We start from the raw sequence: 22,020 nt of genomic DNA, 5'->3' as shown, positions 1-22,020 counted from the left end.
TATCCACAAATCATTCAGTATGAGCTACCACATTAACAAAATGAAGAATAAAAACCATGTGATCATCTCAATAGATGCAGAAAAAGCTTTTGATAAAATTCAACATCCATTTATGATAGAAATTCTCCAGAAAATGGGCATAGAGAGAATCTACCTCAACATATTATAAAGGCCATATATGACAAATCCACAGCTGTTGAAAAGCTGAAAGCATTTCCTCTAAGATCAGGAACAAGACAAGGATGTCAACTCTCACCACTTCTGTTCAACATCATTTTGGAAGTCCTAGCCATGGCAATCAGAGAAGAAAAAGAAATGAATCCAAATTAGAAAAGAAGAAGTACAACTGTCACTGTTTGCAGATGACATGATAGCAGACATAGAAAATCCTGAAGATACTAGAGCTCATCAATGAATTTGTTAAAGTTGTAGTATACAAAAGTAATACACAGAAATCTGTTGCATTTCTATACACTAACAATGAAAGTTCAGAAAGAGAAATTAAGGAAACAGTCCCATTTACCATCACATCAAAAAGGATAAAATACCAGGAATAAACCTTTCTAAGGAGGCAACAGACCTGTACTCCAAAAACTATGAGACACTGATGAAAGAAACTGAAGATGACACAAACAGATGGAAAGATATCCATGTTCTTGGATTGGAAAAATCAATATTGTCAAAATACCTATACTACCCAAGGCAATCTACAAATGCAGTGCAATCCTTATCATATTACCAATGGCATTTTTCACAGAACTAGAACAAAATTTTTAAAATTTTGTATGGAAACACAAAAGACCCTGAATAGCCAAAGCAATCTTTGAGAAAGAAAAGTGGAGCTGGAGAAATCAGGTTCCGTGACTTCAGACTATACTACAAAGCTACAGTAATCAAAACAGTGTGGTACTGGTACAAAAATAGAGATATATAGATCAATGGAACAGGATAGAAAGCCCAGAGGTAAACCCACGCACTTATGGTCAATTAATCTATGACAGAGGAGGCAGGAATATGTAATGTACAAAAGACAGTTTCTTCTGTCTTTTAATAATAAGTGGTGCTGGGAAAACTGGACACCTACATGTAAAAGAATGAAATTAGAATATTCTCTAACACCATATAGAAAAATAAACTCAAAATGGATTAAAGACCTAAATGTAAGACCAGGTACTATAAAACTCTTAGAGGAAAACATAGGCAGAACACACTTTGACATAAATCACAGCAGTATCTTTGTGGATCCATCTCCTAGAGTAATGGAAGTAAAACCAAAAATAAATAAATGGGACCTAATTAAATTTAAAAGTTTTTGTGCAGTAAAGGGAACCATAAAAAAAAAAAAGACAACTTACAGAATGGAAGAAAAATATTTGCAAATGATGCGACTGACAAGGGATTAATCTCCAAAATATACAAACAGCTTATACAGCTCAATATCAAAAAACAAACAGTTCAATCAAAAAATGGGCAGAATGGGACTTCCCTGGTGGTCCAGTGGTTAAGAATCCACCTTGCAATGCAGGGGATGCCAGTTTGATCCCTGGTCAGGGAACTAAGATCGCACACGCTGCAGGGCAACTAGGCTTGCACGCCACACCTAGAGAGCCCGTGTGCCGCAACTACAGAGCCCATGCTCTCTGGAGCCCATGCACCACAACTACAGAGCCCACATGCTCTGGAGCCCGCACGCCACAACTAGAGAGAAGCCTGTGCACTGCAATGAAGAACCTGCATGCTGCAATGAAATATCCTGCATGCCGCAACTAACACCCAACACAGACTAAATAAATAAATAAATATATTTTTTAAAAATGGGCAGAAGATCTAAAAAGACATTTTCTCAAAGAAGACATACAGATGGCCAAAAAGCACGTGAACATTGCTAATTACATTGCTAATTAGAGAAATGGAAATCAAAACTTCAATGAGGTATCACCTCACACCAGTCAGAATGGCCATGATTGAAAGTCTACAAATAATAAATGCTGGAGAGGGTGTGGAGGAAAGGGAACCCTCCTACACAGTTGGTGGGAATGTGAATTGGTACAGCTGCTATGGAGAACAGTATGGTGGTTCCTTAAAAAACTAAAAATAGAGCTACCATATGATCCTGCAATCCCACTACTAGGCATATATCTGGAGAAAAACAATTCAAAAAAGATACATGCACCAAGGGACTTCCCTGGTGGCACAGTGGTTAAGAATCCACCTGCCAGTGCAGAGGACATGGGTTCGAGCCCTGGTCCGGGAAGATCCCACATGCCGCAGAGCAACTAAGCCTGTGCGCCACAACTACTGAGCCTGTGCTCTAGAGCCTGCAAGCCACAACTACTGAAGCCCGCGCACCTAGGGCCCGTGCTCTGCAACAAGATAAACCACTGCAATGAGAAGCCCATGCACCGCAACAGAGTTACCCCTACTCGCTGCAGCTAGAGAGAGCCCACGTGCAGCAGTGAAGACCCAATGCAGCCAAAAATAAATAAATAAATATTTTAAAGAAAAAAAAAAAACAGTAACCAAGACATGGAAGCAACCTAAGTGTCCATTGACAGATGAATGGATAAAGAAGATGTCATGTATACACACGCATACACACACACACACACACACACACACACACGCAATGGAATATTAGCCATAAAAAAGAATGAAATTACGCCATTTGCGACATGGTTGGACCTAGAGATTATCAAGATAAGTGAAGTAAGCAAGACAGAGAAAGAGAAATACCATATGATATCGCTTATGTGGAATCCAAAGAATGACACAATGAACTTATTTACAAAACAGAAATGGACTCACAAACATAGAAAACAAACTTGTGGTTACTCAGTGGGAGAGGGAGAGGGATAAATTAGGAGTTTGGGATTAAAATATACACATTAATATATATAAAATAGAAAACCAGCAAGGGCCTACTTATAATAGCACACGGAACTATACTCAATATCTTGTAATAACCTATAATGGAAGAGAATGTAAAAAAAGAATATGTATTACATATTATTTAATCTTTATATATTCTTGATATATTTATATATATGTAAAACTGAATCACTTTGCTGTATACTTGAAACTAGTACAACATTATAAATCAACTATATTTCAATAAAAATAACAAAACAGCTCTATATCAAGCATATTACATCATAATTGTAATATCCTAAAACTCCTTGTCAGTATTGGTAAATTAGTCCATTCACAAACATTCCTCATTTCCCCAGGTTTAGTACCAGTGTTTGGCTTTGGAGATGGTATGATTTGATTTTCAAAAAATTTATTTATAAAATTTAGAATGTTGATGTTGCTTTATTTTGAAAAACTATAATTAGTTTGGACCACTGGAATTATGAAAATTGTTTTACTTGCATAAACAGGAACCGATGAGGGAAATTTATGTTCTATAACTATCTGGGAGGTTTGGATTCAGTTTTTCAAGTATCATCCATTTATCAGTGTCTTTTCTGCCTTTTAAAATTAATCTTAGTCTCTTAGTGCTGGTCAGTATTGAATTGTATCTCCTGTTGCTACTGTGGGTTAAGCTGGACACAAAGCGTTTTATATAGAAATGAAAGTTGGGTACAGTGAGGTGAACTCTTCTCACTGTCAGACTCACGGGAGACTAGTGCATTAGGCTTATCATGATGGGTCAGTAATTTGTAATCATTGTCTAGGCTGTTATCCTGCCGAGGTTGATAAATAAAAATGTATGGGAAATGTAAGTGTAGAATGTTCAAGAGGAAAACCCATTAATGTGTTAAATATTTATGGTGTCCACATTTGGATTTTTATCTTAATAGATTACTGCAGCTGAATCAAAGATAACAAATTTAATATACCTAAAACATACCTTGGAACTCGTGGATCCTTTAAAGGTAATTTTTATGTGTATATGTTGTTTAAAACATGTCTAGCATCAGGTTTTTAAACTTTTTGTTTTGAAAAAATTTCAAACAGTAAGTTGCAAGAATAGTATAATAAATTCTCATATTCTCTCTCTTTCCACACACACCACACACACATATTATTGTCCTTATTATTACCTTACTGAACCATTTGAGAATAAGTTGCAGTACCTAAATACTAAAGTGCATATCTCCTAAGAAAAAAGATGTTCTCTTGCATAACCACAATATGATTTAAAAATTCAGGATATTTAACATTGGTAAAATACTATTAAGTTGACCCTTGAACAACATGGGGGTCAGGAACACCAACCCTGCGTGTAGTGGAAATTCTGCATATAACTTATTGTTGGCCCTTTGAATATTCAGTTCCTCCACATCCACAGTTCCTCTGTATCTGCAGTTCCATATCTGCAGATTCAACTAACTGCAGATCACGTAGTATTGTGGTATTTATTGTACTATTGAAAAAAATCCACCCATAACTGGACCCTCACAGTTCAAACCCATGTTGTTCAAGGATCAACTGCATATTATATATAGCCTATATTCACATTTTTTCAGTTGTCCTAATACTGTTCTTTATGGTATTTTTGTTTTTCCTGGTACATGATCCAGTCAAGGACCATGCATTGTATTTAATGTCAAGTTTCTTTACACTTTTTTTTTTTTTTGCGGTATGTGGGCCTCTCACTGTTGTGGCCTCTCCCGTTGCGGAGCACAGGCTCCGGACGCGCAGGCTCAGTGACCATGGCTCACGGGCCCAGCCGCTCCGTGGCGTGTGGGACTTCCCGGACTTCCCGGACTGGGGCACGAACCCATGTCCCCTGCATCGGCAGGCGGACTCTCAACCACTGTGCCACCAGGGAAGCCCCTTTACACTTTTTTAAAGTGAAAAGTTTCTCAGCCTTTCTTTGCCTTTTGTGATATTGACATCTTGAAGAGTAAGGGTCAGGTTTTTTTTTAAATATCTTTATTGGAATATAATTGCTTTCCAGTGTTGTGTTAGCTTCTGTTGTGCAACAAAGTGAGTCAGCTATAAGTGTACATATATCCCCATACCCCCTCCCTCTTGTGCCTCCCTCCCACTCTCCCTATCTCACCCCTCTAGATGGTCACAAAGCATCGAGCTGATCTCCCTGTGCTATGCAGCAGCTTCCCGCTAGCCATCCATTATATACATTTGGTAGTGTATATATGTCAGTGATACTCCCTCTCTTCGTCTCAGCTTCCCCTTCCCCCTCTCTGTCCTCAAGTCCATTCTCTACATTTGCACCTTTATTCCTGCCCTGCCTCTAGTTTCATCAGTACCATTTATTTAGATCCCATATATGTGTGTTAGCATACAATATTTCTTGTTTTCTTACTAACTTGCTTTACTCTGTATGACACTCTAGGTCCATCCACCTCAGTACACATAACTCAATTTTGCTCCTTTTTATGGCTGAGTAATATTCCATTGTGTATATGTGCCACATCATCTTTATCCATTCATGTGTTGATGGACATTTAGCTTGCTTCCATGTCCTGGCAATTGTAAACAATGCTGCAGTGAACATTGTGGTACGTGTATCTTTTTGAATTATGGTTTTCTCAGGGTATATGCCCAGTAGTGGGATTTCTGGGTCATATGGTAGTTCTATTTTTAGCTTTCTAAGGGACCTCCATATTGTCCTCCATAGTGGCTGTATCAATTTACATTCCCACCAACAGTGTAGGAGGAAACCTTTTTCTCCACACCCTCTCTAGCATTTATTGTTTGTACATTTTTTGATGATGACCATTGTGACCAGTGTGAAGAGATACCTCATTGTGGTTGTTTGCACTTCTCTAGTGATTAGTGATGTTGAGCATCTTTTCATGTGTTTCTTGGCAATCTGTATGTCTTCTTTGGAGAAATGTCTATTTAGTCTTCTGCTCATTTTTGGATTGGGTTCTTTCTTTTTCTGACATTGAGCTACAGAGCTGCTTGTATATTTTGGAGATTAATCCTTTGTCACTTGCTTCATCTGCAAATATTTTCTCCCATTCTGAGGGTTATCTTTTCATCTTGTTATGGTTTCCTTTGCTGTGCAAAGCTTGAAGTTTAATTAGGTCCCATTTGTTTACTTTTGATTTTATTTCCATTACTCCAGGAGATGGGTCAAGAAAGATCTTGCTGTGATTTATGTCATAGAGTGTTCTGCCTATGTTTTCCTCTAAGAGTTTTATAGTGTCTGGCCTTACATTTAGGTCTTTAATCCATTTTGAGTTTTTTTTTGTGTATGGTGTTAGGGAGTGTTCTAATTTCATTCTTTTACATGTAGCTGTCCACTTTTCCTAGCACCACTTATTGAAGAGCCTATCTTTTCTACATTGTAGTTTCTTGCCTCCTTTGCCAAAGATAAGGTGACTGTATGTCCGTGGGTTTACCTCAGGGCTTTTGGTCCTGTTCCATTGATCTATATTTCTGTTTCGTGCCAGTACCATACTGTCTTGATTACTATAGCTTTGTAGTATATCTGAAGTCAAGGAGACTGATTCCTACAGTTCCGTTTTTCTTCCTCAGTATTGCTTTGGCTATTCAAGGTCTTTTGCGTTTCCATACAAATTGTCAAATTTTTTGTTCTAGTTCTGTGAAAAATGCCATTGGTAATTTGACAGGGATTGCACTGAATCTGTAGATGCTTTGGGTAGTATAGTCACTTTCACAATATTGATTCTTCCAATCCAAGAACATGGTATATCTTTCCATCTGTTTGTATCATCTTTGATTTCATTCATCAGTGTCATATAGTTTTGTACGTACAAGTCTTTGGCCTCCTTAGGTAAGTTTATTCCTAGGTATTTTATTCTTTTTGTTGCAATGGTAAATGGGAGTGTTTCCTTGATTTCTCTTTCTGATTTTTTGTTGTTAGTGTATAGGAATGCAAGAGGTTTCTGTGCATTAATTTTGTATCCTGCTACTTTACCAAATTCATTGATTAGCTATAGTAGTTTTCTGGTGGCATCTTTAGGATTTTCTATGTATAGTATCATGTCATCTGTAAACAGTGACAGTTTTACTTCTTTTCATCCTATTTGGATTCATTTCATTTTTTTTTCTTCTCTGATTGTTGTGGCTAAAACTTCCAAAACTGTGTTGAATAATAGTGGTGAGAGTGGGCAACCTTGTCTTGTTCCTGATCTTAGAGGAAATGCTTTCAGTTTTTCACCATTGAGAATGATGTTGGCTGTAGGTTTGTCATATATGGCTTTTATCATGTTGAGGTAGGTTCCCTCTATGCCCACTTTCTGGAGAGTTTTTATCGTAAATGGGTGCTGAATGTTGTCAAAAGCTTTTCTTGCATCTATTGAGATTATCATATGGTTTTTATACTTCATTTTCTTAATATGGTATATCACATTGATTGATTTGCATATATTGAAGAGTCCTTGCATTCCAGGGATAAACCCCACTTGATCATGGTGTATGATCCTTTTAATGTGCTGTTGGATTCTGTTTGCTAGCATTTTGTTGAGGATTTTTGCATCTATGTTCCTCAGTGATACTGGCCTGTAGTTTTCTCTCTTTGTGACATCTTTTTCTGGTTTTGGTATCAGGGTGATGGTGGCCTCATAGAATGAGTTTGGGAGTGTTCCTCCCTCTGCTATATTTTGGAAGAGTTTGAGAGGGATACGTGTTAGCTCTTCTCTAAATGTTTGATAGAATTTGCCTGTGAAGCCATCTGGTCCTGGACTTTTGTTTGTTGGAAGATTTTTAATCACAGTTTCAATTTCAGTGCTTGTGATTGGCTTGTTCATGTTTTCTATTTCTTCCTGGTTCAGTCTTGAAAGTTTGTGCATTTCTAAGAATTTGTCCATTTCTTCCAGGTTGTCCCATTTATTGACATATAGTTTCTTGTAGTAGTCTCTCATGATCCTTTGTATTTCTGCAGTTTCAGTTGTTACTTCTCCTTTTTCATTTCTAATTCTGTTGATTTGAGTCTTCTCCCTTTTTTTCCTGATGAGTCTGGCTAATGGTTTATCAAGTTTGGTTATCTTCTCCCAGAACCGGCTTTTATTTTTATTGGTCTTTGCTATTGTTTCCTTCATTTCTTTTTCATTTATTTCTATTCTGATCTTTATGATTTCTTTCCTTCTGCTAACTTTGAGTTTTTTTGGTTCTTCTTTCTCTAATTGCTTTAGGTGTAAGGTTAGGTTGTTTGTTTGAGATTTTTCTTGTTTCTTGAGGTAGGATTGTATTGCTATAAACTTCCCTCTTAGAACAGCTTTTGCTGCATCCCATTGGTTTTGGGTCGTCATGTTTTCATTGTCATTTGTTTCCAGGTATTTTTTGATTTTGATTTCTTCAGTGATCTCTTGGTCGTTTAGTAACATATTGCTTAGCCTCCATGTCTTTGTATTTTTTACAGATTTTTTCCCTGTAATTGATATCTAGTCTCATAGCGTTGTGGTTGGAAAAGATACTTGATGCGATTTCAATTTTCTAAATTTACCAAGGCTTGATTTGTGACCCAAGATACGGTTTATCCTGGAGAATGTTCCATGAGCACTTGAGAAGAAAGTGTATTCTATTGTGTTTGGATGGAATGTCCTATAAATATCAATTAAGTCCATCTTGTTTAATGTGTCATTTAAAGCTTTTTTTTCCTTATTTATTTTCTGTTTGGATGATCTGTCCATTGGTGAAAGTGGGGTGTTAAAGTCACCTACTATGATTGTGTTACTGTCGATTTCCCCTTTTATGGCTGTTAGCATTTGCTTTATGTATCAAGGTGCTGCTATGTTGGGTTCTTAGATATTTGCAATTGTTAAATCTTCTTCTTGGATTGGTCCCTTGATCATTATGTAGTGTCCTTCCTTGTCTCTTGTAATAGTCTTTATTTTAAAGTTTATTTTGTCTGATATGAGTATTGCTACTCCAGCTATCTTTTGATTTCCATTTTCATGGAATATCTTTTTTCCATCCCTTTACTTTCAGTTTGTATGTGTCCCTTGTTCTGAAGTGTGTCTCTTGTAGACAGCATATATATGGGTCTCGTTTTTGTATCCTTTCAGCAAGTCTGGGTCCTTTGGTTGAGGCATTTAATCCATTTACATTTAAGGTAATTATTGAAATGTTTGTTCCTAGTACCATTATCTTAATTGTTCTGGGTTTGTTTTTGTAAGTCATTTCCTCCTCTTGTGTTTCTTGCCTAGAGAAATTCCTTTAGCATTTGTTGTAAAGCTGGTTTGATGTTGCTGAATTCTCTTAACTTGCTTGTCTGTAAAGCTTTTGATTTCTCCATCGATTCTGAATGTGATCCTTGCTGGGTAGAGTAATCTTGGTTGTAGGTTTTTCCCTTTCACCACTTTAAATATATCTTCCCACTGCCTTCTGGTCTGTAGAGTTTCTGCTGAAATATCAGCTGTTAATCTTATGAGGATTCCCTTGTATGTTTTTTGTTGCTTTTCCCTTGTTGCTTTTAATATTTTTTCTTTGTGTTTAATTTTTGTTAGCTCGATTAATATGTGTCTCAGCATGTTTCTCCTTGGGTTTATCCTGTATGGGACTCTCTGTGCTTCCTGTACTTGGGTGGCTATTTCCTGTCCCATGTTGGGGAATTTTTCAACTATAATCTCTTCAAATATTTTCAGCCCCATTTCTTTTTTCTTCTTCTTCTGGGACGCCTATAATTTGAATGTTGGTGTGCTTAATGTTGTCCCAGAGGTCTTGGAGACTGTCCTCCATTCTCTTCATTCTTTTTTCTTTACTCTGCTCTGTGACATTTATTTCCACCATTTTATCTTCCAGCTCTCTAGTCCGTTCTTCTCCCTCAGTTATTCTGTTATTGATTCCTTCTAGAGTGTATTTTATTTCAGTTTTTGTGTTGTTCATTAATGTTTGTTTGCTCTTTAGTTCTTCTAGGTCCTTGTTAAACATTTCTTGTATTTTCTGTCTTCTATTTTCAAGATTTTGGATCATGTTTACTATCATTACTCTGAATTCTTTTTCAGTTAGTTTGCCTATTTCCCCTTCATTTACTTGGTCTTGTGCATATTTATCTTGCTCCTTTGTCTGTAATATATTTCTCTGTCTTCTTATTTTGTCTAATATACAGTATTTAAGGTCTCTTTTCCCTAGGCTACAGGGTCACAGTTCCTCTTATTTCTGTTCTCTGCCCCCAGTGGTGGTGTTGGTCCAGTGTCTTGTGTAGGCTTCCTGATGGGAGGGACTGGTGCTTGCATTCTAGTGGGTGGAGCTGAGTCTTTTCCCTCTGATGAGCAGGGCCACGTCAGATGATTTGTTTTGGGCTGTCTGTTAGCTTAGTATGACTTGATGTAGTCTGTGTGCTGATGGGTGGGTTTGTGTTCCTGTCTTGTTTGTTGTTTGGTATGACATGTCCAGTGCTGGGAGCTGCTGGCACTTGGGTGGACCTGGGTCTTGGATTCAGATAGAGACCTCAGTGAGAGCTCTTGGCAGTTAATCTTCCCTGGGACCGGGAATTCTCTCATGGTCCAGCATCCTGGACTCGGTGCTGCTACTCCAGAGCCTCAGGCCCATCTTCTGGTCGAGGAACCAGGACACTGCAAGTCTCTCATCCTGGCAATAAAGGGGATAAAAAGAAAAAAAGACTAACAAAACCCCAGACAAATGGTAAAAAGTAAAATCAAACAAATGGAAACAGAAACAAGGAAACATGCCGCACACACAGAAAAGAAACAAAAACAGAACCAAATAAATCAAATAGCAAGAGAACAACCAGACAAACAGAAGAACCAAAGAATGAAATCAAACAAGAGGAAAGCTGACAAAAACCCAAAACCAAAAAATAAAACCAAAGCAGAATTCTAAAGGAAGAATGAAGCAAAGAAACAAAACAAGCTGACAAAAATGATGTAAAAAAAAAATGAAAAAGAGAAAAGGGAAAAAAGACAGAACAACAGAAAAGTAATGTAGAAATAAAAATATATTTTAACAAATAGAAAATGTATTAAAGAAAAAAAGGCAAACAGAACCCTGGAGAAATTGTAAAAACAAAATCAAACAAACAAAAACAGAAACAAGAAAACACACACACACACGTGCAAGAAACAAAACAGAGCCAAATAAAACAAAAATCAAGAGAACAACCAGAAAAATACAAGAACTCAAAAATGAAATCAAACAATTAGGATTAAAACTAACATAAACACATAACCTAAAAACAAAAACAAAACAGTGTGCCAATGAAGAATAAAGCAAGGAAACAGAATAAACTGATAAAAACGATTTAAAAATAATAAAAAGGGAAAAAACAGGCAACAGAAAAGCAAAGTAGAAATGGAAATATAAAAAAAAGAAAAACAGAAAAATATATTAAAGAAAAGAAGAAGAAAAAAATAAGGGAAAAGAACACAGAACAACATAAAAGCAAAGTAAAAATAGAAATGTATAAAAAAATAAAAATATTTTATAAACCATGGAGATCCCAGAAGACTGAATTTAAAAAAAAAAAACTAAAACAACAACAAACAAAATGAAAGAAAGACAAAAAAGCTAGAGCCAACAACAGAATGAATCAAAATGTAATAAAATTAATAGTAATAATTATGTTTCCCTGGAGTCTCCGCTGTTAGTGTCCTTACATGCCGTGAGCCGCAGCTCACCTCCGCCTCCCCAAGAGGCCCTCCTCTGCCTCTGGGCTGGTCTCTGGACCTGCTGTGTGCCCTGTGGGGACCACTCAGTCTCTGATCTGGCCCAGTTCCTGCGTGTGCTTGCCCCCAAAGTCCACAGCTGCCAGAGCTAGACCGTTTTCATTTGTGGGAACACTCATTGTCTACTCAGATATTCCATAAAAACAGGGTCTTCCTAGCTGATTGTGGGGGTTTGATCTGCAGCTTGTACAGCTGATGGAAAGATTTTAGATCTTCTTCTTTAGTCACCCCATCCCTGGGATTCAGCTTTGGTTTTATCCCCACCTCTGCATGTGGTCCACCCACAGGAGTCTGGTCCTGAGGCTGCCTTGGAGCTCTTGGTCTGCCCCTGTGAGGACTAGGTGCAGAGGTGGTATGACTGCTTGGATCACGAGAGCCCTGGCGGTGCCAAATGTGCAGGGAAACCAGCGGCCACAGGTGCCGGGTCAGTTGTTTAATAAGATATTCCTCAGTTTGCGTGATCGTTTCCTCATGATTAAATTCTGCTTACCCATATTTGGCAATAATACTCTATGAGCAATGTTGTATCTTTCTCAGTGTATTACATCAGGAGGCACATGATGTCATTTTTCTTTCCCTTCTTGGTGATAATAACTTTGATTAATTACTTCACTATAAATTTATAAGTAATCTGTGGAGAGATGCCGTGAGACTGTGTAAATATACTGTTTCTTGTCAAACTTTCACCCATTGATTTTGTTAGTTATTAATGACTTTTACCTGAAGTAACTCCAATGGTTACAGAATGGTGATTTTTTTCATCTATTTTTAAATAGATGGGGGAGAAAAGGAGCATGTAATGATATAAATTTTTTGATTTGAAAAAGGGACAGGAAATATGTCATAATACTTAAGAGTATTTATCTTTGGAAGGGTGGTAGAATAATGAGTGATTTAAATGTTTTTCTTTATGCTCTTATGCATTTCTAGTTTTTATTGGTATGTAAGTATTATTTTTCTATTAATAAGCAAAAAAGTTACTGCCATTGCCTCATAACAAAACTAAAATAGGAGGTAAAAGTCAGGTTACCTATGTTTTCTCTCTTTTCTGTTTATTCAAATAGTGATCACTCATAGTTTCAATTAAGCAAAATAAAATCCCTACTTTTGCCGTATAAGAATGGATAAGTTGCTCTATTTACAAATATACAAAACACTTTCTTAGTTTAATGTATTAATACATTTAACCCAAATTTTGGAGTTATATGTAGAGTACTCTGAATGTACAATGATAACTGTTTAACTGCATTAATAAGTAGTTAATTAAACTAGTTAAACTACATTAATAAGTAGTTTAATGTTAATGTTAGTTGGGCAGCAAGAAAAATAAAAGTCATAGTAGTAAAGCAGTGGATGCCACTGTTTAGCCATGTGCTCTTTATCTGAAAAATGGTCCAGATACAATCTGTCTTCACCTGCATACCTAAAATTTCTGTTATGAGTATATAAATGAGAAGATGAAGCAAGAAAATACTTGGTAAAATGTAAAGTACCAAACAAGTCTAAAATGCTTTGTTTGAATAATGTCATAATTTATTATCCTTAATTATCTTTTTCTTTATTCTTTAATAGATTACTCTGAAGAACTGTAACACACCTTTATTAAGAGCTTACTATGGTTCCTTGGAAGATAAGAGGTCTTTGTCATTCAACTGTTAATAAAACAGCAGATTATTTCTTTCTTCCTGATCATAACTGATTTTAAGAACTCTAATTATATTCTATAGAACAATTAATTGAGCTTTGGTTAACAGAAATTTTAAACTGTTCATTAAAAATTTATTTATATATTATATTTTATAAATACCAATAAATATGGTAACAGCACATTGAGGGTTTGTGTTAATGGACAATTATAATAGCATTAAAAGTTGAAATCATACAAAATTTTAATATTTCTTTTTCTTTTTAACTATTCTCCATGGAAAGACTTGCAAATATAAAAATACATTATTCTTTTGTGTTAAATCATGAAGGACTTAATGTAACCAAAGAATAGTCTATATGAATACTGAATAAGATCTAATTACAGTTTAATTTTAGTATTGCTTTTAGCAGTGGCACCTTGGTTCTTGAACAAAATGGCTTGTGATACTTAAAAGCTGTTATTTTATTGATTCAAGATTCACACCTTATGTGAGGTCACAAAATGAGGTTAATAAAACCGAATTTTTACAGATAAATACAGGACAGAATACTGTAAAATAAAAGGTTAGGAAAATAGGTGTTACCAGACTTCTGGTCTGCATGATCACTGCACTTAGACACTGATGATTGAAAGGTTCCTGTTATACTGTCTCATAATATGCTTAATCTCCCTTGCACCAACTGAGGGCAAGGACCATATGTTAATCCTTCTTTGAATCCCTGCACCTAACACAGTGATTGCTACATGGTATAAGTAAATGTTTATTGAGTCAATGAGCATGAAGCCAGAATTTTTATAAAGTGCTTCAAGGATATATTTTATATTCACAGACACAGTTGATATGTGTAATTTGGGAGATCTGTTTATCATCAGTTGTAGGATTGTTTTTGGTGGTCTCATGTTATTTTAGGAGAGTAGTTATGACTGATGAAATAGTTTACAATTGATGTAGTCACAGTCCTAATTTATGTAATTTTATATATATTGTTTATTTATTTGCAAAATAATTTTCAGCAATAATTTTAAGAAAATATGTTATTTGCTATCGTTAACTGTTGTTCAAATTATCAATTAACATAACTGTTTGACTTATTGCCTATAATGTTCTTTTTTAGGTTTGTAATCATACTTGACAAGATTAAAACAGTAATTAATGATGATGCAAGATACATGAAAGGATGCCTGAACATGAGGACTCAGAAGTGCTATGCAGTGAGGTCTAACATAAATGAATTTCTTGACATAGCCAGAAGAACATATACAGAGATTGTAGATGACATAGCAGGTAATGTAATTACTTGAACATATTTATTCTGTTTTTTAGAAATTAAACAAAATTTTTTAGGACATGTTGTGCTTTTTTTGCTGATTATATTAACGATGCATATTTTAAATTTATTTTTTGTTACCAAAACAAATAACAGATAATGTTAACAGATATTATCATTTAAGGAGCCTTAAAAAAAAAAAAGATCTCACAGTGTTATAATGTGTCCCTTCTTTTCTACAAACTTAAATTTAGAGTTCCTTCAAATTTAAATATAGGGTTACATGAAGGCTAGGAGAGTAGTTTACCTTCATACAATGTTGAGTATAAATTGCATGAAAAATACTGGCTATCAGTGCTAAAGGGTTTCATTGGAGGAAGAGATATCATTTTTGTCTAGAAGAGATAGCATTTCAGCTAGTACAGTAATTCATTTTGTGAATTTACTAATCTCCTAGTTAATATAGACACTGTCCTAGGTACTGGGAATACATAGTGAACAGAACAAAGTCCCTGTCCTCATGGAGCTATAATAGTAGTAGAGACAGCTAATAAACATACACACATATGTATGTGTGTGTGTATATATATATGGATATATACATATCCATATTGATATATAAAGTACATCAATCATATATAGTACATAATTTCACATGGATTTAAGATATATGAAGAAAAAAATAGTAGGTCAGAGGGGTCAGAGTGTGACTGGGTGTGGAGGCATAGAGGATGGGAATATTTTTAGTAGAATAGCCTAAAAAGGAATTCTGCCCTCTGGCAGTGGTACATACTGAAGCACAATGGCCTGAGGAAACCTTAAGGAAATTTGTTAGGATGGTATAGGGCATTTCCTTACAGAGCTACTAAGAGATAAGGTCAGAAATGTAGACTGGGGATCAGAATTTAGTTTTCGAAGGCCAGATTGGAGATGTTTCCCAAGGAGAATGAAGAGGCACTGAGATGTTTTTGCTCTATGGAGTGAAATTGATCAAGAAGATATGTTGAATGAATTTGAGTGGCGCAATGGAAAGAGGAACTATTTTAAGCTATTACAAGTTAACAAAGCATTATTTAGGGTGTATATGAGAAGAGAGAGATGCAGAGGTTGAAGGAAGAATTGATAAGAATTAATCATTGAACTCAAAATGGATTAAAGACCTAAATGTTAAGGCCAGACACTATAAAACTCTTACAGGAAAACATAGGCAGAACACTCTTTGACATAAATCACAGCAAGATCTTTTTTGACTCACCTCTTAGAGTAATGAAAATAAAAACAAAACCAAATGGGACCTAATGAAACTTAAAAGCCTTTGCATAGCAAAGGAAACAAAAAACAAGATGAAAAGACAACCCTCAGAATGTGAGAAAATATTTGCAAATGAAGCAATTGACAAAGGTTTAATCTCCAAAATATACAAGCAGCTCATGCCACTCAATATCAAAGAAACGAACAACCCAAACAAAAAATGGACAGAAGACCTAAACAGACATTTCTCCAGGAAAACATACAGATGGCCAAGAGACACATGAAAAGATGCTCAGCGTCACTAATTATTAGAGAACTGTGAATCAAAACTACAATGAGGGGCTTCCCTGGTGGCGCAGTGGTTGAGAGTCCACCTGCCGATGCAGGGGACACGGGTTCGTGCCCTGGTCTGGGAAGATCCCACGTGCTGCGGAGCGGCTGGGCCCATGAGCCATGGCCGCTGAGCCTGCGCGTCCGGAGCCTGTGCTCTGCAACGGGAGAGGCCACAACAGTGAGAGGCCCGCGTACTGCAAAAAAAAAAAAAAAAAAACTACAATGAGATCACCTCACACAGGTCAGAATGGCCATCACCAAAAAATCTATAAAAAAATAAATGCTGGAGAGGGTGTGGAGAAAAGGGAACCCTCTTGCACTGTTGGTGGGAATGTAAATTGATACAGCCACTATGGAAAACAGTATGGCTGTTGCTTAAAAAATGAAAAATAGAGCCACTGTATGACCCAGCAATCCCACTATAGGGCATATACCCAGAGAAAACAATAATTCAAAAAGACACATGCACCCCAATGTTCACTGCAGCACTATTTACAATAGCAAGGACATGGAAGCAGCCGAAATGTCCATCAACAGAGGAATGGGTGAAGAAGGTGTGGTCCATATATACAACAGAATATTACTCAGCCATAAAAAGGAACAAAATTGGGTCATTTGTAGAGATGTGGTTGGACCTAGAGTGGAGTAAGTCAGAAAGAGAAACAAATACTGTATATTAATGCATATACATAGAATCTAGAAAATGGTATAGATGATTTTATTTGCAAAGCAGAAATAGAGACACTGATGTAGAGAACAAACGTAGGGATACCAAGAGGGAGAGTGGGGGTGGTGGGATGATTAGTAGATTGGGATTGACACTATACACTATTGATACTATATGTAAAATAGATAATTAATGAGAACATACTGTGTAGCACAGGGAACTCTACTTAATGCACTGTGGTGACCTAAATGGGAAGGAAATCCAAAAAAGGGGATATATGTGTATGTATAGCTGATTCATTTTGCTGTACAGTAGAAACTTACACAACATTGTAAAGCAACTGTACTACAATAAAAATTAACTTAAAAAAATATTGGGAGGGAGAATGGGCTACAGTGAGAGCTGGCTGTCTCTCTGTTTTCCAATCTGCCAAGCAGCCAGGCCTGGCTGGTTGAAATGTGGCTCATTCCTCCTCATCCCATCAGAGCTTCTTTACCAACAGCAGCTGCCTTCCACTTACTCACGCCCAGTTATCTAGGGCTTGTCTCTCTTTGGAATTCCATTCATTTAGACTTGTGTCTGGATCTCTTTCAGTATCTTTTATGACAGAAGATTTCTAAATTTATTGTTTTCTCATGGTTACAGTGGCACTGATGGTTTTTTGTGACTTTTTAATATCCTAGCTGAAAGTGGAACCTTCTATAATTTCTTTGATTTTCTGGTTTTGTTTTTATTGGCCTTTTTTTTAAAAAAAAAACTAGTTTTTTACTTTTTTAACTTTTTTAAACTTTTTTACTTTTTAGTAAGCTATTTATTTTTATTCTAGGACCAGGTCCTTCTCAGTTAATTTGGAAGTAAGCACCATCTAAATGATCAGAAGGAGAACCTGGCTAAGGCTCTAAGTTTTTCTCATTCACTTTTTCGTTTATTCAGTCATTTATTAAATTGGCAGACATTGGTAGAACACCAACCAGCCCTGGACAGAGCAGTGGGCTCGACACCACGGTGGGGCAAACACAGATGAATGACACAGTTGTGACCACAAGTTAGTGGCTTAAGTTGAGTTTTAATTGGACTCACAAGTGTCTTCTCTTAGGAGACACAGAGATATCCAGGAGTAGACAATGGGTCTCTTGTATTAAATGTCATTAAAAAAATCTTTCCTGCCTTCAAAGTTGAAAAAAATAAAAAATAATACAAATGAATCTATATACAAAATGGGAACAGATTCACATAGAACACAAACTCATGGTTACCACAGGAGAGAGGGAGGGAGGGACAAATTAAGAGTATGGAATTAACAGATACAAACTAGTATACATAAAATAGATAAGTGATAAGGATTTACTATATAACATGGAATTATATTCAATATCTTGTAATAACCTATAATGTGCAAAAAAATCCCACTGGATCACTACGTTGCACACATGAAACAAATGCAATGTTGTAAAACAACTATACTTCAAAAAAAAAGAAAAAGGTAACAAGGCCTTCCTACTTATATATAAAATAACAAGAAAAAGTTATATGATTTTTTTAAACATGAAGAGTAATTTTTCTCATTAAATTTCTTTGTTTTTCTTGTTTCTGGTCACTAGGAATGATATCGCAGCTTGCAGAAAAATATAGTCTTCCTTTAAGGACAAGTTTTAGCTCTGCTCGAGGATTTTTCATTCAGATGACTACAGACTGTACAGCCCTACCCAATGATCAGCTTCCTTCAGAGTTTATTAAGGTTCATTCTAGAGTTTTGGTTAGGAAATTATTGTTTCTGATTTTACAGAATTGCATTTACATATTTTCAGGCACTTCTTGAGTATTACATGACAAATTTCTGAATGTTTTGTGTATTGCTTCTCTTACTACTACTCACCCACCTAATAGCTTTACTAATCGAAAAGCAATTGAGAAGATTTTTTAGAAAAATACCAAACACAGTGTTTCCCACAGTTCTGGGAGCTTGATATGGCTAAAAAAAGGAAAATGAAGAAAGAAAGTCCAAAAGGAAGTTTTGATCAAAGACGTTTGGAAAGTACTGTACTACCTCTTCTCAATGCACATCTGCCTATTAAAGGTTTAATAGAAGTCCTAGAGTAGAGAAATTTGCTTGATTTTTTAAAATCTCGTATTGCCAAACCTTTGGGCCAGGGTGATATTTTTTTCTATAAACATGTTAACTCCTCCACAATATACCAGTTTGGGAAAGTCTAACCCACTTTGTTTTCTCTGCCCCCAGGGAGTACCTTTTGACAAAAACAAACCATTCAACTTTTGGGTCTTTAAAATACCTATTGTATTACCAAGTAATGAGGGATGGATGAAGTGAAGAATGGGCTGAGAGTTAGTAATGGGGTTAGAGATTGAGTGAGGTTTGGATATGGGCCAAGGGCTAAGACAGGGAGGGATCAGAGAGGGAGTGAGGATTACTATCTACCATGCATATTATTACTTGGTAATAAGATGTAGTGTTTTAACATTTCTACATGGCTACTTTAAGGCCTGTAAAAATAGTCATGTCAGATGGACCAGGTTAAAAAATTCTGCTTTAACTTTAGAAGTGATCTTCCTTTTCTCTTTCACAAACATTATTTGGGATTTTTTGTGAGATTATTACCTGAAAAATTAAAGTGATTAACTGAAGTACCTATACTTCTATTGTTTTAAATCTGTATGTTTTATTTCATAAGAGTATATATGTATCTTGACATTTATTTTTTAATCTCCTAGCAGATTTCTAAAGTGAAAAATTCTTACAGTTTTACATCAGCAGATTTAATTAAAATGAATGAAAGATGCCAAGAGTCTTTGAGAGAAATCTATCACATGACTTACATGTAAGAGCACTTGAAATTTTTGAATACTGAATTAAACTCGTTTAATTTGAGGTACTATAAGTTTCATTAATTGACTTTTTGTCTGGTTGTGGAAAATTGTAGTTACAAATGTTAGCAAGGAAAGACCATTTTCTGGAAAACCATTTAAAACTTTAAAGTCTGTCACTGTGATTGGGATCACTGAGCCTCACAGAACATTCAGGGCAAATCTTAATTACAAAACCAAACCAAACAAACACATTATACTGTGTTATAGAAAAAGTTTGATACACAACCAAATTTCTACATTTCAGCAGTACTTCATTCATTCTTTTCATAAAGTTTTAAGAAATGTCATAATGACATGAGCTTGAAATACCTGTAGTACCACTGATACTTTTGTAGTATATATTCCACCATGATGTAGAACTTGGCACATCTGGGCTTATCTTGGGCCCAGATAAGTTTCATTAGGTTTATTCTTTTTCTTTAGTATGTAAGCCCTCAAATTCTCATGCCTTAGTACTTACATAACAATATCACAATAATGCCAGTCTTTTGCTGTTCATGAAACGGTAGCAATGTGTCTAGAAATAAGAACTAGGACATTGGTAAGCTGAGATGATAAAGATAAATGTTGGGCTTTCAAAACAATTTCAGAGCATAGACCAAAAAGATTATAAGATATAGTAAGCTGGGGAACATATTTCTCCACGTAAGGGAAAAACTTTTATATTATGTCACAATATGATAACTGCCACATAAAAGCTTAAATAATTATGTTAGAATATGTGTGTGTGTGTGTGTGTGAGAGAGAGAGAGAGAGAGAGGAGAGAGAGAGAGGAAGAGAGAGAATGGGTGAGAGAAAATACATAATAGCTTTTGTGTTGAATTTAACATTGCAAAAACAAAATTATTAGCAGATGGGATCTGTTGAAGTATAGTGAGGGCTTGCTTTGACCTATATAAAATATTTCTATTAATAAAAATTTATTTTATTAATATTTAATAAAAGGAGTTATTTTAAAAACTTGGTGTTAACACACTAGAAGATGGATTCTTTGCTACTAAGTAACTGTGACCTTGAGTATAAGCTTCAATTTCCTCATCTCTAAAATGAGGCAATAGAACAATAGACTTTACCTGTAGTGTACAACTCAAATGTGAATGTTATTTTACCTCAGACAATGAATTTAATATTGTTTTACAATTGCATTGTATGTGTCTCCGTAAAAGGCACTACTTGTCTTACCAAACATGTACTTTCAGGATAGTGTGCAAACTGCTTAGTGAGATTTATGAACATATTCATTGCTTACATAAACTGTCTGACACTGTGTCAATGCTGGATATGCTACTGTCATTTGCTCATGCCTGCACTCTTTCTGACTATGGTAAGTTACTTTCTTTGGGATAAATACGTTGCGTACTGAAATTTGTATTCCGTTCAAGCAATTTTATGTAACAATTATGAATGGTTTACATTTTTTCTTTTTACCTGAAATACAATGTCTTGCTTATGGTCCTAGACTAAGACTCAAAATACAGAAAGTGAAATTATCCTTAAATTTTCTTTTAAAAGTCAGAAAATTATTTACTGAGAAATTGAGAAATCACAAAGAAAAAAAAACAGCAAGAAACTTTAAAGTTTCCCCAAATAAGAAAGACTGTATGATGAGAAAAGGTATTTTACAAAGATTTTTTTCATTTTTGATATTTCTGTATTTCTTATGGAAATGTTAAATTTTTCAATTGGTATTATATAGGCCAAAACTTTTCAATCTTTTATGTCTCTTTTGGGGTTAAAACCTTACATTAGAGATCAGCTATTTTAATAGTAGTTTTCTTAACTATTAAGATATTTGATGTTGCTCCATTTTGAGAGGGACCATTCTAAAACTCAGAACTTATAAATAGTGAATTTTTGATGTTAAGAATGATTTAAAAATAGTAAAAAAAATTTCTAATCAGCCTCACTTTTATAATGAATACTTTCAAGTTTATCCATGTGTTTCATCTAGAAGCATGTAGCATTTTAATTTTTACTTGTCCTCCCACCCTCTTCACCTCAGAAATTATCTATACAGACCTGATCATTGTTTCTTGATATAAATTAACAAATCTTTTGTGTCTGTTTTCTTTACCCTCTGAGATTTCTTTTTACACAAAATTTCTATAACTTTGGACATAAAATTGTTTTTATTTGGTTTTACTCTATTTTTAGACCTCATTCAGAAAGCTAAGTATATCAAATTTGAAGTAATGCTTAAGACAAGGATTAAGTAAACGTGCAATTTTAGAGTACTTGTAAATTAATTATTTTAAAAGTGTTATCAATGGCTGATTGATTCATTTTAATTTATGCAAATCTGAAAAAGTTATGAACTCTTTTGGAGCCCAGCACAATGACACGGAGCTAAGTCTTAGATTTTTCTGGAAATGAATAAAAGTTGTGATGTGATTAGACTAT

General features: G+C 35.4%; 1 protein-coding gene across 1 annotated transcript in view; it reads left to right on the top strand.

Annotated features, from left to right (window-relative positions):
- Positions 1-22,020, top strand: part of MSH4 (mutS homolog 4) — a 93,639-nt gene that overhangs the window by 38,043 nt on the left and 33,576 nt on the right. The window contains exons 8-13 of the mRNA XM_082668963.1: positions 3,804-3,878; positions 13,140-13,204; positions 14,331-14,500; positions 18,336-18,472; positions 19,468-19,571; positions 20,820-20,944. Of these exons, the coding sequence (XP_082525089.1) occupies positions 3,804-3,878; positions 13,140-13,204; positions 14,331-14,500; positions 18,336-18,472; positions 19,468-19,571; positions 20,820-20,944 (676 nt within the window). The remainder of the gene's footprint in view (positions 1-3,803; positions 3,879-13,139; positions 13,205-14,330; positions 14,501-18,335; positions 18,473-19,467; positions 19,572-20,819; positions 20,945-22,020) is intronic.

Source organism: Grampus griseus (assembly GCF_964374135.1).
Source record: "Grampus griseus genome assembly, chromosome: 1".
In the NCBI taxonomy this organism is placed as follows: domain Eukaryota; kingdom Metazoa; phylum Chordata; class Mammalia; order Artiodactyla; family Delphinidae; genus Grampus; species Grampus griseus.
This window is presented reverse-complemented; position numbering and strand designations above follow the sequence as displayed.